This window comes from Narcine bancroftii, chromosome 9, assembly GCF_036971445.1.
Source record: "Narcine bancroftii isolate sNarBan1 chromosome 9, sNarBan1.hap1, whole genome shotgun sequence".
Classification (NCBI taxonomy): Eukaryota; Metazoa; Chordata; class Chondrichthyes; order Torpediniformes; family Narcinidae; genus Narcine; species Narcine bancroftii.
The window spans coordinates 52,950,429-52,966,970 of NC_091477.1; the positions used below are offsets into that span (position 1 = coordinate 52,950,429).

Consider the following 16,542-nt stretch of genomic DNA (forward strand, 5'->3'; position numbering starts at 1 on the left):
GTTGAGGTTTTTGATTGGGGAAAAGCTAGATTTGAGGAGATGCGAAAGGACTTGCAGGGTGTGCATTGGGACAATTTGTTTTATGGGCAGGATGTAGTAGAGAGATGGAAGTCTTTTAAAGATCAGATTTTGAGAGTGCAAAAGCTTTATGTTCCTGTTAGGTTAAAAGGAGGGGCAAAAGGTTTGAGAGAGCCGTGGTTTTCAAGGAATATTGGAAACTTGGTTCGAAGAAAAAGGGAGGCGTACATTAGATATAAAAAGCATGGAGTTAAGGAGATGTTTGAAAGATACATTGAATGTAAGAGGAATCTTAAGAGAGGAATTAGGAAAGCTAAAAGAAGGTACGAGGAAACTATGGCAAGCAGGGTGAAAACTAATCCAAAAGAGTTCTACAAATATGTTAATGGTAAGAGGAAAGCTAGAGACAAAATTGGTCCCTTAGAAAATCAGAGCAGAAAACTGTGTGTGGAGCCTAGAGAAATGGGGGAGATATTGAACAGTTTCTTTTCTTCGGTATTCACTAAGGAGAAGGATATTGGGAGATGTGAGATAAAAAAAGCAAATTGGGTAAATATGGGGAATATAGAGATTACAAAAGGTGTAGTTTTAAGGCTTTTGAAGAATATAAAGGTGGATAAGTCTCCGGGACCAGACGGGATCTTCCCCAGGACATTGAGAGAAGTGAAGGAGGAAATAGCAGAGGCTCTGGCGGTAATTTTCCAAATGTCATTAGATATGGGGATAGTGCCGGAGGATTGGCGCATTGCGCATTTGGTTCCGTTATTTAAAAAGGGTTCAAGGAGGAAGCTTGGCAACTATCGGCCTGTAAGTTTGACGTCTGTGGTAGGTAAATTAATGGAGAAAATTCTTAGAGATAGTACTTATAAACATCTGGATAGACAGGGTCTGATCAGGAGCACTCAACATGGATTTGTGGGAGGAAGGTCATGTTTGACCAATCTGATTGAATTTTTTGAAGAGGTGACTAGGAATGTGGATGAGGGTAGCGCGGTGGATGTTGTCTATATGGACTTCAGTAAGGCCTTCGATAAGGTACCACATGGAAGGTTAGTTAGGAAGGTGCAGTCTTTAGGTATAAATTTTGAGATAGTCAAATGGATTGAACATTGGCTGAAAGGGAGAGGCCAGAGAGTGGTAGTGGATAATTGTCTGTCAGGTTGGAGGCCGGTGACCAGTGGTGTGCCTCAAGGATCTGTATTGGGCCCATTGTTGTTCGTTATATACATTAATGATCTAGATGATGGGGTGGGGAATTGGATTAGTAAATATGCAGACGATACTAAGATAGGTGGAATAGTGGAAAATGAAGAAGGTTTTCAAGGATTGCAGAGGGATTTGGGCTGCTTAGAAAAGTGGGCTGAAAAATGGCAGATGGAATTTAATGCTGATAAGTGTGAGGTGCTTCATTTTGGTAAGAAGAATCAGAATAGGACATACGTGGTAAATGGGAGAGTATTGATGAATACAGAAGAGCAGAAAGATTTAGGAGTAACGGTACATCGTTCCCTGAAGGTAGAAACTCACGTGAATAGAGTGGTGAAGAAGGCTTTTAGTATGCTGGCCTTTATCAATCATTGCATGGAATATAGGAGTTGGGAGGTGATGTTGAGATTGTATAAGACGTTGGTGCGGCCTAATTTGGAGTTCTGTGTGCAGTTCTGGTCGCCTAATTATAGGAAGGATATAAACAGAGTGGAGAGAGTGCAGAGAAGGTTTACCAGAATGTTACCTGGGTTTAAGCATCTAGAGTATAGGGAGAGATTGGACAGATTAGGTCTTTATTCTTTGGAGCGTAGAAGGTTGAGAGGGGATTTGATAGAAGTATTTAAGATTATGAAAGGGATAGACAGAGTGGATGTGGATAGTCTATTTCCGTTAAGAGGAGGAAAGGTTAAAACAAGAGGACATGAGTTAAGAATTAAGGGGCAGAGGTTTAGAGGTAACATGAGGGGGAACTTCTTTACTCAGAGAGTGGTAGCCGTGTGGAATGATCTTCCGGGAGAAATAGCGGCGGTGGAGTCAATTGTATTATTTAAGAAAAGGTTGGACAGGTATATGGATGAGAAGAAGATGGAGGGTTATGGGCATTGTGCAGGGAGGTGGGACTAGAAAGGGGTGTTTGGTTCGGTGCAGACTAGAAGGGCCTAATGGCCTGTTTCCATGCTGTAATTGTTATGTTAAAAAGTAATTTTGTGTGATATTATGCCTGTTTTATTAAATTACATTAAAAGAATTTGAAATCTTGAAATAGAGTGGACATCCAAAACCCGTTTCCTGGGACATCTGTTAAAGGTGTGAGGAGTAATGTCAGGGGCATTTTTTAAAAATATATAGATACACAGAGACTAGTAGGTCCCTGGAAAGTATTGCCAGGAGTGATGGTGGAAGCTGGTACAATAGATACTTTCAAAAGACTCTTAGATAAGTAAGAGGGTTATGGATGAGGTCGGGAAAGTTTAGATCAGTGGTTCTCAACCTTCTTCTTTCCACTCACATACCACTTTATGCCATCAATGCTCTGTGATTAGTGAGGGATTGCCTAAGTTGGTACGTGAAGAAGGAAAGGTTGAGAAGCACTGCTCTGGAACCAATAAATTAAACATTTTGCTTGAGAAAAATGATCTTTGGCCCATTTCATTTGGAGTCATGAAACCATGCAAATAACGAGACAATTAGGGATAATTAAAACAGTGATTTTCAAACTTTTTTCCCCCACCCACATAAGAGCACAGAACAGACCCTTCAGCCGCATGTTGTGCTGACCAATACAAACCTACTCAACAATCCAAACAGTCCTAACCTCACCTTTCCTCCTGAGCCCCCACCCCCTCCCCTTCCCTTCTCAGGCCCCCACCCTTCCCTTGCACAGGCCCCACCCCAGTCACCCCCCTCACCTTCCTCTCCCCAGGCCCCTTCTCTCTTCCCCTGACCCCCTCCCTTCCCCTCCTCAAGAATGCTGCCCTCCCACCTCGCTTTTGCCTCCCCTCACATCACTTCCCCCTGCCCCCTCCCGCCCCCTGCCCCCTCCCGCCCCCTGCCCCCTCCCGCCCCCTGCCCCCTCCCGCCCCCTGCCCCCTCCCGCCCCCTGCCCCCTCCCGCCCCCTGCCCCCTCCCGCCCCCTGCCCCCTCCCGCCCCCTGCCCCCTCCCGCCCCCTGCCCCCTCCCGCCCCCTGCCCCCTCCCGCCCCCTGCCCCCTCCCGCCCCCTGCCCCCTCCCGCCCCCTGCCCCCTCCCGCCCCCTGCCCCCTCCCGCCCCCTGCCCCCTCCCGCCCCCTGCCCCCTCCCGCCCCCTGCCCCCTCCCGCCCCCTGCCCCCTCCCGCCCCCTGCCCCCTCCCGCCCCCTGCCCCCTCCCGCCCCCTGCCCCCTCCCGCCCCCTGCCCCCTCCCGCCCCCTGCCCCCTCCCGCCCCCTGCCCCCTCCCGCCCCCTGCCCCCTCCCGCCCCCTGCCCCCTCCCGCCCCCTGCCCCCTCCCGCCCCCTGCCCCCTCCCGCCCCCTGCCCCCTCCCGCCCCCTGCCCCCTCCCGCCCCCTGCCCCCTCCCGCCCCCTGCCCCCTCCCGCCCCCTGCCCCCTCCCGCCCCCTGCCCCCTCCCGCCCCCTGCCCCCTCCCGCCCCCTGCCCCCTCCCGCCCCCTGCCCCCTCCCGCCCCCTGCCCCCTCCCGCCCCCTGCCCCCTCCCGCCCCCTGCCCCCTCCCGCCCCCTGCCCCCTCCCGCCCCCTGCCCCCTCCCGCCCCCTGCCCCCTCCCGCCCCCTGCCCCCTCCCGCCCCCTGCCCCCTCCCGCCCCCTGCCCCCTCCCGCCCCCTGCCCCCTCCCGCCCCCTGCCCCCTCCCGCCCCCTGCCCCCTCCCGCCCCCTGCCCCCTCCCGCCCCCTGCCCCCTCCCGCCCCCTGCCCCCTCCCGCCCCCTGCCCCCTCCCGCCCCCTGCCCCCTCCCGCCCCCTGCCCCCTCCCGCCCCCTGCCCCCTCCCGCCCCCTGCCCCCTCCCGCCCCCTGCCCCCTCCCGCCCCCTGCCCCCTCCCGCCCCCTGCCCCCTCCCGCCCCCTGCCCCCTCCCGCCCCCTGCCCCCTCCCGCCCCCTGCCCCCTCCCGCCCCCTGCCCCCTCCCGCCCCCTGCCCCCTCCCGCCCCCTGCCCCCTCCCGCCCCCTGCCCCCTCCCGCCCCCTGCCCCCTCCCGCCCCCTGCCCCCTCCCGCCCCCTGCCCCCTCCCGCCCCCTGCCCCCTCCCGCCCCCTGCCCCCTCCCGCCCCCTGCCCCCTCCCGCCCCCTGCCCCCTCCCGCCCCCTGCCCCCTCCCGCCCCCTGCCCCCTCCCGCCCCCTGCCCCCTCCCGCCCCCTGCCCCCTCCCGCCCCCTGCCCCCTCCCGCCCCCTGCCCCCTCCCGCCCCCTGCCCCCTCCCGCCCCCTGCCCCCTCCCGCCCCCTGCCCCCTCCCGCCCCCTGCCCCCTCCCGCCCCCTGCCCCCTCCCGCCCCCTGCCCCCTCCCGCCCCCTGCCCCCTCCCGCCCCCTGCCCCCTCCCGCCCCCTGCCCCCTCCCGCCCCCTGCCCCCTCCCGCCCCCTGCCCCCTCCCGCCCCCTGCCCCCTCCCGCCCCCTGCCCCCTCCCGCCCCCTGCCCCCTCCCGCCCCCTGCCCCCTCCCGCCCCCTGCCCCCTCCCGCCCCCTGCCCCCTCCCGCCCCCTGCCCCCTCCCGCCCCCTCCCGCCCCCTCCCGCCCCCTCCCGCCCCCTCCCGCCCCCTGCCCCCTCCCGCCCCCTGCCCCCTCCCGCCCCCTGCCCCCTCCCGCCCCCTCCCGCCCCCTGCAGCCCCCTCCCGCCCCCTGCAGCCCCCTCCCGCCCCCTGCAGCCCCCTCCCGCCCCCTGCAGCCCCCTCCCGCCCCCTGCAGCCCCCTCCCGCCCCCTGCAGCCCCCTCCCGCCCCCTGCAGCCCCCTGCTCCCTCCAGCCCCCTGCTCCCTCCAGCCCCCTGCTCCCTCCAGCCCCCTGCTCCCTCCAGCCCCCTGCTCCCTCCAGCCCCCTGCTCCCTCCAGCCCCCTGCTCCCTCCAGCCCCCTGCTCCCTCCAGCCCCCTGCTCCCTCCAGCCCCCTGCTCCCTCCAGCCCCCTGCTCCCTCCAGCCCCCTGCTCCCTCCAGCCCCCTGCTCCCTCCAGCCCCCTGCTCCCTCCAGCCCCCTGCTCCCTCCAGCCCCCTGCTCCCTCCAGCCCCCTGCTCCCTCCAGCCCCCTGCTCCCTCCAGCCCCCTGCTCCCTCCAGCCCCCTGCTCCCTCCAGCCCCCTGCTCCCTCCAGCCCCCTGCTCCCTCCAGCCCCCTGCTCCCTCCAGCCCCCTGCTCCCTCCAGCCCCCTGCTCCCTCCAGCCCCCTGCTCCCTCCAGCCCCCTGCTCCCTCCAGCCCCCTGCCCCCTGACCTTCCTCTCCCCAGCCCCCTGCCCCCTGACCTTCCTCTCCCCAGCCCCCTGACCTTCCTCTCCCCAGCCCCCTGCCCCCTGACCTTCCTCTCCCCAGCCCCCTGCCTCCTCACTTTCCTCTCCCCAGCCCCCTCACCTTCCTCTCCCCAGCCCCCTTCCCTCTTCCCCTGAACCCCTCCCTTCCCCTCCCCAAGCATGCTGCCCTCCCACCTCGCTTTTGCCTCCCCTCACATCACTTTCTGCTCACAAGGCCCCTTCACTTCCCCAGCCCCCCCCCCCCCCCCCCACCATCATTTCCTTCTCCTCCCCCATTTCACCACTCTCTACCCTCCCAGGTACCGGTACCTGTCCTCAAACGCCTCTCGTCTTTGCTACCCCACTCACGCACGCGCGATCCCGTCCCCGCCGCTGACTCCCTTTGCTGCCGTGTCGCCACGTCATGAAATCGCTCGGCCAATGGCCGCTCCCTCACTCGCTGACGTACAGTGAGTTCCTGCTTGGACCATTCGGACTTGGGCCCGCCCCCGTCTCCTGCTCTCCCCGTCTCCCACCTCTGTCTCCCGTCCCCCCTCTCCCCACCGTCTCCTCTCCCCTCCCCCATCTCCTCCTCTACCCCTGTCTATTCCTCCCAAGTTCCCCCCCGTCTCTCCCTCTCCCCGCATCTACCCACCGTCTTCACCCCAATCTCCCACCCTGTCTCCTCCCCTCCCCATCTCCTCTCCTTCCCCTGCCACTTCTCTCCCCTCCCCCACCCCCTCTTTCTCTTCCTTCACCCCTCTCTCCTCCCCTCCTCACTCTGTCTCCCCCTCCCCCCAGTCTCCCCCTCCCCCCAGTCTCCCCCTCCCCCCAGTCTCCCCCTTCCCCCAGTCTCCCCCTCCCCCCAGTCAACCCCCCCATCCCCTCTGTCTCCCCCTCCCCTCCCCCCCTCCCCCTGTCTCTCCTCATCTCTTGTCAGTTGTTTATTCCCATTATTTTACTGACAAAGTGCATGAGATAATTATTTTGCTCACGTTGCCAAGGAACCTGTGTTTTGCCTTTGTTTTTAAAATTCATTAAATGTGATTTGATCGAGTCAGTCTCTTGTGTCTGTTGGTTGTGTTCACACCTCCAAGTCAGAAGTCAGTGGGTTCAAATCATACTCCAGTGATTTGTGCTCCAGTGCAGTACTGCGGGGGCGTGACCCAGTGGAAAATGCTACCTCCTAATGCATTTTCTGAACCCATGTTTAGATCCATCAGGTTTTCGTAAATGTCAACTCTCAAACCGCCATGTTGAGACTTTATATCAAAAAGGAAATCAAAAACTTTGGTTTTGGGAACTCGGGGAAAATTAGAAAGTTTAGATTGAGCAATAATTTGTAAATATCTACAAAAATGTTCAAATGATGCAAAGTTGCCTCGGATATTTAAATCCCCAAGACTCTTAATACCCAATCCAATCCACTCTCTAAAACCTGCATCCAATATAGAAGGCTGAAAAAGAGGATTGTTAATAATAGGGATGGACATGGAAATATTAAGATGACCAAAAAAATTTCTAAATTGTGCCCATACCCTTAATCTATGTCTCAATCAGATTATTTGTTAATTTTGAAAATTGGGAAGGTAAGGAGGAGTCTAAGACTTAATATTGTTAACTATTTGAAAAGTTCAATTTCATTTCCACCCAAGCAGGATGATCATCTAAAATATCAAAATGTAATAACAATAATAAATTCTGTACATTAACTGCACAATAATAGCTAAAATTTGGGAGAGATAAAGCCTTTTATTTGTTTTGAAGATGTGTTTTGATTATACGAGGCTGTTTTCCCTGCCATATACAAGAAGAAATTAGTCAAAATAAATTTAGGATCAAAAATTTATCATGTTTGGAACATGTACAAAAATTTTGGTAAAATGTTCTTTCTAATTGCATTGATACGTCCAATAATTCACATAGACAAAGGTGTCCATCGTGACAACGATTCTTTACTCTGTTTAAATAGGCATCTCTTTGTAATTGTAATTCCCAAATATTTAAACTGGTCTTTATCTAGTTTAAAAGGGAAATTGGCATAAACTGCCAAAGAACCAGTAATGCATAGTAATTCACTCTTATGAAATTTATCTCGTACCCTGCAAATGTACTAAATTGAGCGCACAGCAATAATATAATTGGCAATTAAGTCTTGGGGTTAGAAATAAATAATAATCTCTTATTATCTTATTATCTGCATGCAAAGAAACTTTATGTTCAAATCCCTTTCTGAAAATACAATCAAGTTCTCTAGCATCCTGTAAAGCAATTGCAAGATCAAAAAACAAAGGATTTAACGGGCAACCTTGTCTAGTTTTTCTATAAAGGTTAAGAAATTTTGATTGTTGCACATTTGAGCTTATAAAAGAAAATCACTAGCTTCATTGTCTGAGGCAAAGAATCGGCAAGCTCATTCGGAGACTCACTGTTTACACATCATCGTATGGGACCCAGTAAGAACCTGGTGATTCGGCTTCGTCTTTGTCGTCAGTGCCCCACAATAAATAATCTTCCAGACCATCCATTGCACTGGAGACTTAACTTAAAATCTGCTTATATTTTTTTCATTTTGCTGGTGGCTCCATGATAACAATTTGATTTAAAAAAATTGTAAATGGGTTAAGTTAGAAGCTAGCAAAAGACTGAACCGTGAATCATTTTGTGATGGTGCTTCACCCACCCACCAGCTATGCCCACCAGCTCAGTCAACATGATACCACCCCAGCCCATATTTACAATATGTTGGGGTTGAAAATTTGAAGGGCTTTCTCAAAACCCATCCTGTTTGTAACCCCAAGTTCCATTATTACTTGAATTGAGACTTGTATTTCTTTTTGACATTAACCTAACTTTTCTCTTTCTTTTCTTTGATACTTTATATATATGTATTTTTAGTTTTATTGAAACATGGATGTGGTTTTTAAAATTCTTAAATAAAAAAAGCATGATGCCAGCTCAGTTGTGAAGGATTATGGAGCTTCTGCTGCAGTAAGTAGGCTAACAGAGACATCACCATCTTGGATAGGTTGGGAATATGAGGTTAATAGCATAAGATTGATTTAATCACAGAAACTGTGAAGGACAGGAGCATCAAAACTTTGAATTGCCAATTAGTGTAAAATATGTAAAACAGCTTGTAGGTATTGGTCCAAAGGAACACGTAAAAGAATGTAAACATAGAAGTCAGACATTACAGAAAGGGACCTTCTCAGTCTGCGATAAAGATTTGCAAATAAAGAATTCCAATTAGGCCAGATATGCTTTATAACAAAACCACAAGATAGGACTCGATTAATATAGAATGTTCATTAACCTGTTTACAGTTAAATTAGGTTGCATATCTATAAAAACCATAAGGACAGATGTTAATTAAAAACTGGCAATCAATCTGTTGTAATCGACTTTTGAAACTACATGTTTTATTGTGTAAGATGTATCCAAATGCTGAATGAGTGAGTAAGGTCAGTAACAGAGAATGAGTTACATTGTTCACTCATTCTTTGTATTTCTCACTCCTGCTAGTGTAACACAATAAAGTTGGTTGTCAGTTCATTGGTTTTGCTGTGTTCTGCTGTTTGTTTTATTACAGACTTTCACACAGTCAGCACACGTATGGTTCTGGTATGTTTGGGGGATATGAGCTAAAACCATGAAATTCAGACTAAAATTGGGGTCTTGTCTTATCCACTGAAATAGACAGTAGGTATCTGCTCATTTCAAAAGGCTGTAATCAAATTGAGCTTTAGAGATCAAACATTATCAAACATTATTTTCAGAACATCAAAAGTCCCCTGACCACTCGAGATTGATTGTCAGTTCTGTGGTCATTAATCTGTCTGGCACATTTGAACTGTTGCCTTTTGTGGCCAGTGAGTCAAAAAAAACAAAGTTGATCCAATGGGGTTTTACTTATCTGAAGAGTTTAATATGCATTGTTCACCATTTAATGGGTTCACACCAAGTTAGAAAAAAAATCAACAGCTTACTTTCTTCAGAAGCCCAAATGAAACATCATCATATATGGTCCTCATCCAACATTTTGATAGCTGACTATTTTGGGAGACATTTACTGAATGTAGCACACCAGGCATAAACCCAAAACGATCACATTACTATGGTCTGGCATTGCAAGATCAACTGAAGCTGGTTTTCGTTCAGCTTTACGACATAAAGGATACGGGAAGATTTGACCACTGCGTTAATCTATTGCATCACATTTCTCTCAGCTGACTGTATCTCTTCTGTGTGGTGGGGGCTACACTTATTTCATATACCCACCTCTTTGTCCTGCTGCAGTAGCCACAGTATTGATTTGGCTGATCTAGGTTTGGACTTCTGGTCAATAGTGATTCCCCAGGATGTTGATAGTGGAGGGCATGGCAATGTCAGTGGCAGACGTGATCGCACACGGGTCATTGCACGCGTTGTATCACTTCCTGATACTGTTGTCTGGAGTATTCCGAATGTGGGGATGTGCTTGCAAATGGCACTGAATGTTGTGCAGTCATCACAAATATTCTCACAAACCTCCTCTAAATCCCCCCCAACCCCCTATAAACCAAAGAAGAAGAAAAAGATAAAGAAGAGGGACAAGAAAACCTCAACAGGAGATTTCACTTTCTGATACTTTTAAACATATTGTAGCTAGGACACTACAACTCCAGCCAGGTTATAGCTCTCGGTTATAGCCATAAGTCTGCAGCTCGAATCTGCAGAAGAAGAAAGACACACACGCCATTAGAGTGCATTTGACACTGAGCTTATTCAGTGGCAGCTCTGCCTTTTATAGTCAGCTCGGACGCATCACCTCTGGAGCATGGCTTGAGCAGACCGGCTGCCGATTGGTTACCTCAAATGCCCGGGCCCAGATTGGGCCCCCTGCGATCCACCATCAGTGATTGGCCAGTTTCACTGCTCTGCCGGCGGCCTATGAAAATGGACGTTTCAGCCTGCACAATGGTTTGCTGGTCACCACAATCGACAGCCATTTACTGTCGGCCTGGTGCGCGGGTCGTGGGCCACTACAATTTAAATATTTATGGAGACCTATAATTGTTGCAAAATGAAGAAAAAGCGTTTTTATTGCCTAAGTTTTATAAAGCAAAGCAACTCTACAGTAGTGAATATTTCACTATTCCTAGTTCAGTAAAGACAAACTTACAGGTTACAATTTTTCTCTTTTTCCACAAAGAAAATGTAAAACCAGTTACTAAACTGCTTGAAATAAACCATTTGGCTGCATGCCCCAGGAGAATTTGCATTGTGTATCTTATTAAGGCAAAGGAAATTTAACAAACAGTCATAATCGCGTAGATACAGCTGGTTCCTGATGTCAAACTATATGTTCAGTGTCGCCAATGTCCTTGGTTAACGAGTGTGCTGTTCCTGAATCCAAAATGTTCCCATTGACCAATGGTACAAACCGAACTCTGGAAATTTTAGGACTAAGGAACAGCAGGACTTGTTAAACCAAAGTCAATGCTGCACGTGAATTTATTGTTTGATGTCAGTGACCAGCTGCAAGGCCTAAAACTTTGAGATAATTACACAGAGCAAAAAAGTACCAGTTGGCAACAAAAATGTCTCATATGGCAACTTCCTTCTGTGTGCTTGGCATCAGGAGGATCGATCATCAAGCAACATATTTGCATATCAAAGATGCTGTAAAAACAGAAGTCCAGGTAAATAAGAGGTTGCGCATAGATAATGTTAAAATCAGGCATTATTCTGCCCTTCCTCCATCACACAATGCATTCAATCTCTTGCTAATAACATCACCTCAATGCGCTTAAGCGAAATAAGTACCGGGGTGGGGGGGTTGCGTTTTTAGCCCCCTGCTCTACTCACTTTACACCTACGACTGTGTATCTCCTTAGTTTTGGTAACAGTGAGTGCAAGGTTGTTGTTGGTGCACCATTCAGCCAAGTTTTCAATCTCCATCCCGTACACTGACTCATCCTCTTCCTTTCTTCTTCTTCTTTGGCTTGGCTTCGCGGACGAAGATTTATGGAGGGGTAAATGTCCACGTCAGCTGCAGGCTCGTTTGTGGCTGACAAGTCCGATGCAGGACAGGCAGACACGTTTGCAGTGGTTGCAGGGGAAAATTGGTTGGTTGGGGTTGGGTGTTGGGTTTTTCCTCCTTTGTCTTTTGTCAGTGAGGTGGGCTCTGCGGTCTTCTTCAAAGGAGGTTGCTGCCCGCCGATCTGTGAGATGCCAAGACACACGGTTTGAGGCGATATCAGCCCACTGGCGGTGGTCAATGTGGCAGACACCAGGGATTTCTTTAGGCAGTCCTTAACATAACAATTACAGCACGGAAACAGGCCATTAGGCCCTTCTAGTCCGCACCGAACCAAACACCCCTTTCTAATCCCACCTCCCTGCACAATGCCCATAACCCTCCATCTTCTTCTCATCCATATACCTGTCCAACCTTTTCTTAAATAATACAATTGACTCCGCCGCCACTATTTCTCCCGGAAGATCATTCCACACAGCTACCACTCTCTGAGTAAAGAAGTTCCCCCTCATGTTACCTCTAAACCTCTGTCCCTTAATTCTTAACTCATGTCCTCTTGTTTTAAACTTTCCTCCTCTTGTACCTCTTCTTTGGTGCACCTCTGTCACGGGGGCCAGTGGAGAGCTCGCCATATAACATGATCTTGGGAAGGCGATGGTCCTCCATTCTGGAGACGTGACCTACCCAGCGCAGTTTGATCTTCAGCAGCGTGGATTCGATGCTGTCGGCCTCTGCCATCTTGAGTACTTCGATGTTAGGGATGAAGTCGCTCCAATGAATGTTGAGGATGGAGCAGAAACAACGCTGGTGGAAGTGTTCTAGGAGCCGTAGGTGATGCCGGTAGAGGACCCATGATTCGGAGCCGAACAGGAGTGTGGGTATGACAACGGCTCTGTATACGCTAATCTTTGTGAGGTTTTTCACTTGGTTGTTTTTCCAGACTCTTTTGTGTAGTCTTCCAAAGGCGCTATTTACCTTGGCGAGTCTGTTGTCTATCTCGATGTCGATCCTTGCATCCGATGAAATGGTGCAGCCGAGATAGGTAAACTGGTTGACTGTTTTGAGTTTTGTGTGCCCGATGGAGATGTGGGGGGAGCTGGTAGTCATGGTGGGGAACTGGCTGATGGAGGACCTCAGTTTTCTTCAGGCTGACTTCCAGGCCAAACATTTTGGCAGTTTCCGCAAAACAGGACGTCAAGCGCTGAAGAGCTGGCTCTGAATGGGCAACTAAAGCGGCATTGTCTGCAAAGAGTAGTTCACGGACAAGTTGCTCTTGTGTCTTGGTGTGAGCTTGCAGGCACCTCAGATTGAAGAGACTGCCATCCGTGCGGTACTGGATGTAAACAGCTAGAGCTGCATGAGGTCCTCACCTGGGAAGAGACATATAAGGCAATTGAACAACTGAAAAGTGGCAAAGCAGCAGGTATGGATGGAATCCCCCCAGAGGTCTAGAAGGCTGGTGGCAAAACTCTGCATGCCAAACTGCATGAGTTTTTCAAGTTCTGCTGGGACCAAGGAAAACTGCCTCAGGACCTTCATGATGCCATCATCATCACCCTGTACAAAAACAAAGGCGAGAAATCAGACTGCTCAAACTACAGGGGAATCACGCTGCTCTCCATTGCAGGCAAAATCTTCGCTAGGATTCTCCTAAATAGAATAATACTTAGTGTCATCAAAAATGTTCTCCCAGAATCACAGTGCAGCTTTCACGCAAACAGAGGAACTACTGGCATGGTCTTTGCCCTCAGACAGCTCCAAGAAAAGTGCAGAGAACAAAACAAAGGACTCTACATCACCTTTGTTGACGTCACCAAAGCCTTCGACACCGTGAGCAGGAAAGGGCTTTGGCAAATACTAGAGCGCCTTGGATGCCCCCCAAAGTTCCTCAACATGGTTATCCAACTGCACGAAAACCAACAAGGTCGGGTCAGATACAGCAATGAGCTCTCTGAACCCTTCTCCATTAACAATGGCGTGAGGCAAGGCTGCGTTCTCGCACCAACCCTCTTTTCAATCTTCTTCAGCATGATGTTGAACCAAGCCATGAAAGACCTCCTCTTCCTTTATATAACCAACTACAGTGATATCAGAAAATTTGTAGATGATGTTAATTATGGTTTTTAGACTGCAGGCATGTAACGATGGAATCAAAGAATTTTGCCGCTACATGGGCCATCTAAAAAGAGAATGTGCAGGACCCCTGCAACTTTTTGAAGGAAGTCTGCAGTGTAAATCGTGCTGGAAAAATTCAATGATGGTCATCCCCTCTACTGCATGTCCTAACCCCGGGACTGTTGCACTCAGGTACTTGCAGTCTAAAAAGGTGCCCAGTGTGAACGGCCACACGGGCAGTAATAATGTTAATTTTTTCTGCGATTTTCCTGACATTGCGGTCTGAAAAACATAATTAACACCATCTACAAACATGCTGATGATACTATGGTTGTGGGGTATATAAAAGAAGGGGACGAGTCAGCATACAGGATGGAGATTGAAAACTTGGCTGAAAGGTACACCAACAAATATCTTGCACTCAATGTCACCAAAACTAAGAGCTGATTGTTGCCTTCAGGAAAGGGAAGCCAGAGGTGTTCAATCCAGTGATCATTGGGGAATCAGAGGTGGAGAGGGTGAGGAAATTTAAGTTCTTGGGAGTCACTATCTCAGAAGATCTTTCCTGGATCCAACACACCAATGGCATCGTGAAGAAAGCATGTCAGCACCTCCCCTTCCTCAGGAAACCCTGGCAAATTTCTACAGATGTGTGGTGGAAAGTGTATGGGAACACCCTGAGCATTAAGCACTCCAAGAGGTAGTGGACACAGCCCAGGACATCACAGGCAAAACCCTCCCCACTATCGACAACCTCTACAGGGAATGCTGCCATCAGAGAGCAGTAGCAAACATCAAGGAATCACATCACCCAGCTTGCTGTTCTTGCTGTTGCCAACAGGAAAGAGGTACAGGTGACACAAGACTCGTACCACCAGGTTCAGGAACAGCTGCTTCCCCTCCACCATCAGACAATGAGGAACTCAACAAAGACTCATTAAGGACCCTTACTTGTGCACTTTATTGATTTTCTTTTGCTCTCTCTGCATTACACAGTCAGTCCTTTTACATTCATTATCTATTTACAGTTCTTATTTGTTTACACATATAGTTTATCTTTTGTACTACCAATTAGTGGTAATTCTGCCTCGCCCACAGGAAAAAGGAAAGTCAGGGTTGCATGTGATGTTGTGTATGTACTCTGACAATAAATCTGAGATCTGAGTAAGCCCTGAAACATGTTAGTTATCTTTAATGGATGTTATACCTAATGAAAGTACAAATGGGGCAAATGGTGATGAAAGCAGCATCGTTCAAGGCTGTTGAGCTACAGCACCATCTGGTGGCCTGAAACAGCTGCAACCAGTTGATAAGAAAAAATCTCCTTTCCACAGCCAAACCTGTTTTCCTGCTTGAATGATGACAATGGAAAAAAATATATAGAGAGGTATTTAAAAGCTACTATTTGTAGTTAAGAGGGGGGTTGGGAGGGGTAGGGGATAGAGTTGGGGGTGGGTGATTATATGGGATAAAATATGTATTGGCTTGTATTTTGATTGTATATTAACAAAGGCGAGAAATCAGACTGCTCAAACTACAGGGGAATCACGCTGCTCTCCATTGCAAGCAAAATCTTCGTTAGGATTCTCCTAAATAGAATAATACCTAGTGTCGCCGAAAATGTTCTCCCAGAATCACAGTGCAGCTTTCGCGCAAACAGAGGAACTACTGACATGGTCTTTGCCCTCAGATAGCTCCAAGAAAGGTGCAGAGAACAAAACAAAGGACTCTACATCACCTTTGTTGACCTCACTAAAGCCTTCGACACCGTGAGCAGGAAAGGGCTTTGGCAAATACTAGAGCTCCTCGGATGCCCCCCAAAGTTCCTCAACATGCTTATCCAAGGTGAGGAGTCACGTGATGGAGTAGTGGCCGGACAGTGAACTCCAGCCCTCTCCAGAAAAGTCAGAAAAAACAAAGCAAAACACAAACGCACAGAAATAAAAATCAAAGTAAAGTGAATATAAAGGTGGAAAGAAGATGGCGACGAAAAAAGGAAAGTCGAAACCAACGGTAAGAAGAGAGGAAGAGAAGACAACGGAAGATGAAGGAAAAGGCCTTACCTGTTCGAAGAGGCCCGCGGTGGAGAGAGAAACCCGCTCCCTCAGGTCGGTAGAATATGGACTACAAAAATGGCTCGCTGAGCCGAGTAAAAGTGCGCAACCGCGCATGCGTGACTCCTCGCACATGCGCGATGCGCATGAAAAAAAACACACCGACGGGAGGGGTGACCAGCTGGGGAGTCGATCTCCACAGCCGGCAACGACAGCTGCAGAACACCTGCAGCAAGAAGAGAACACAGAAGACAATGAAAACAAGAAAGAAGAGAAGAAAAGGGCAACAAAGAAACAACAGATGGCCAACCCAGAGGAAGAAGAAGAGGAAGAGGAAGAGTACAGTGAAATAGAAGAAGGGAAAGGCAAGATAAAGGATTTACTTTCTCTAATTAAAGAATACATGGAGTCATTTAAAGAATGGCAAGCGCAGGAATTTGATGATTTAAGAAGAAGAATAAACAATACAGAAGAGAAAATGAATAAAATAGATACGACCTTATCAGAAATGGGAAAAAGAATGGACAAGGTGCAAGAACGAGAAGCAGCAGTATAAATGGAGGTAGAGGACTTAAAAAAGAAATTAGAGGAATCTAATAAAAAAGTTAAAGAGACACAAGAACTGTTAGCTCAGAAAATAGATATAATGGAAAATTATAACAGAAGAAATAACATAAAGATAGTGGGCCTTAAGGAAGATGAAGAAGGCAAGAATATGAGAGAGTTTATAAAAGATTGGATCCCTAGGATCCTAGGATGTCCAGAACTACAGCAAGAAATGGAAATAGAAAGGGCACATAGAGCATTGGCCTTTAAACCACAATCACAACAAAAGCCAAGATCTGTTTTAGTAAAATTCCTAAGATATACTACAAGAGAAAAGGTACTGGAGAAAACAATGGAAAAAGTAAGAGAGGACAATAAGCCACT

At 49.5% G+C, this 16,542-nt stretch overlaps 1 protein-coding gene across 3 annotated transcripts in view; it reads right to left on the reverse strand.

The window, feature by feature from the left end:
* sil1 (SIL1 nucleotide exchange factor) overlaps window positions 1-9,538 on the reverse strand; it is a 35,248-nt gene extending 25,710 nt beyond the window's left edge. Inside the window, exon 1 of one of the 3 annotated variants that reach the window (XM_069899173.1) lies at window positions 9,411-9,538. In XM_069899173.1, coding sequence (XP_069755274.1) covers window positions 9,411-9,515 — 105 coding nt within the window. In that variant the 5' untranslated portion in view covers window positions 9,516-9,538. Of the gene's footprint in view, window positions 1-5,751; window positions 5,856-9,410 lie in introns of those variants that run through there. The other 2 variants (XM_069899174.1, XM_069899176.1) reach the window with 2 other exon arrangements.
* Window positions 9,539-16,542: the final 7,004 nt, after the last annotated feature.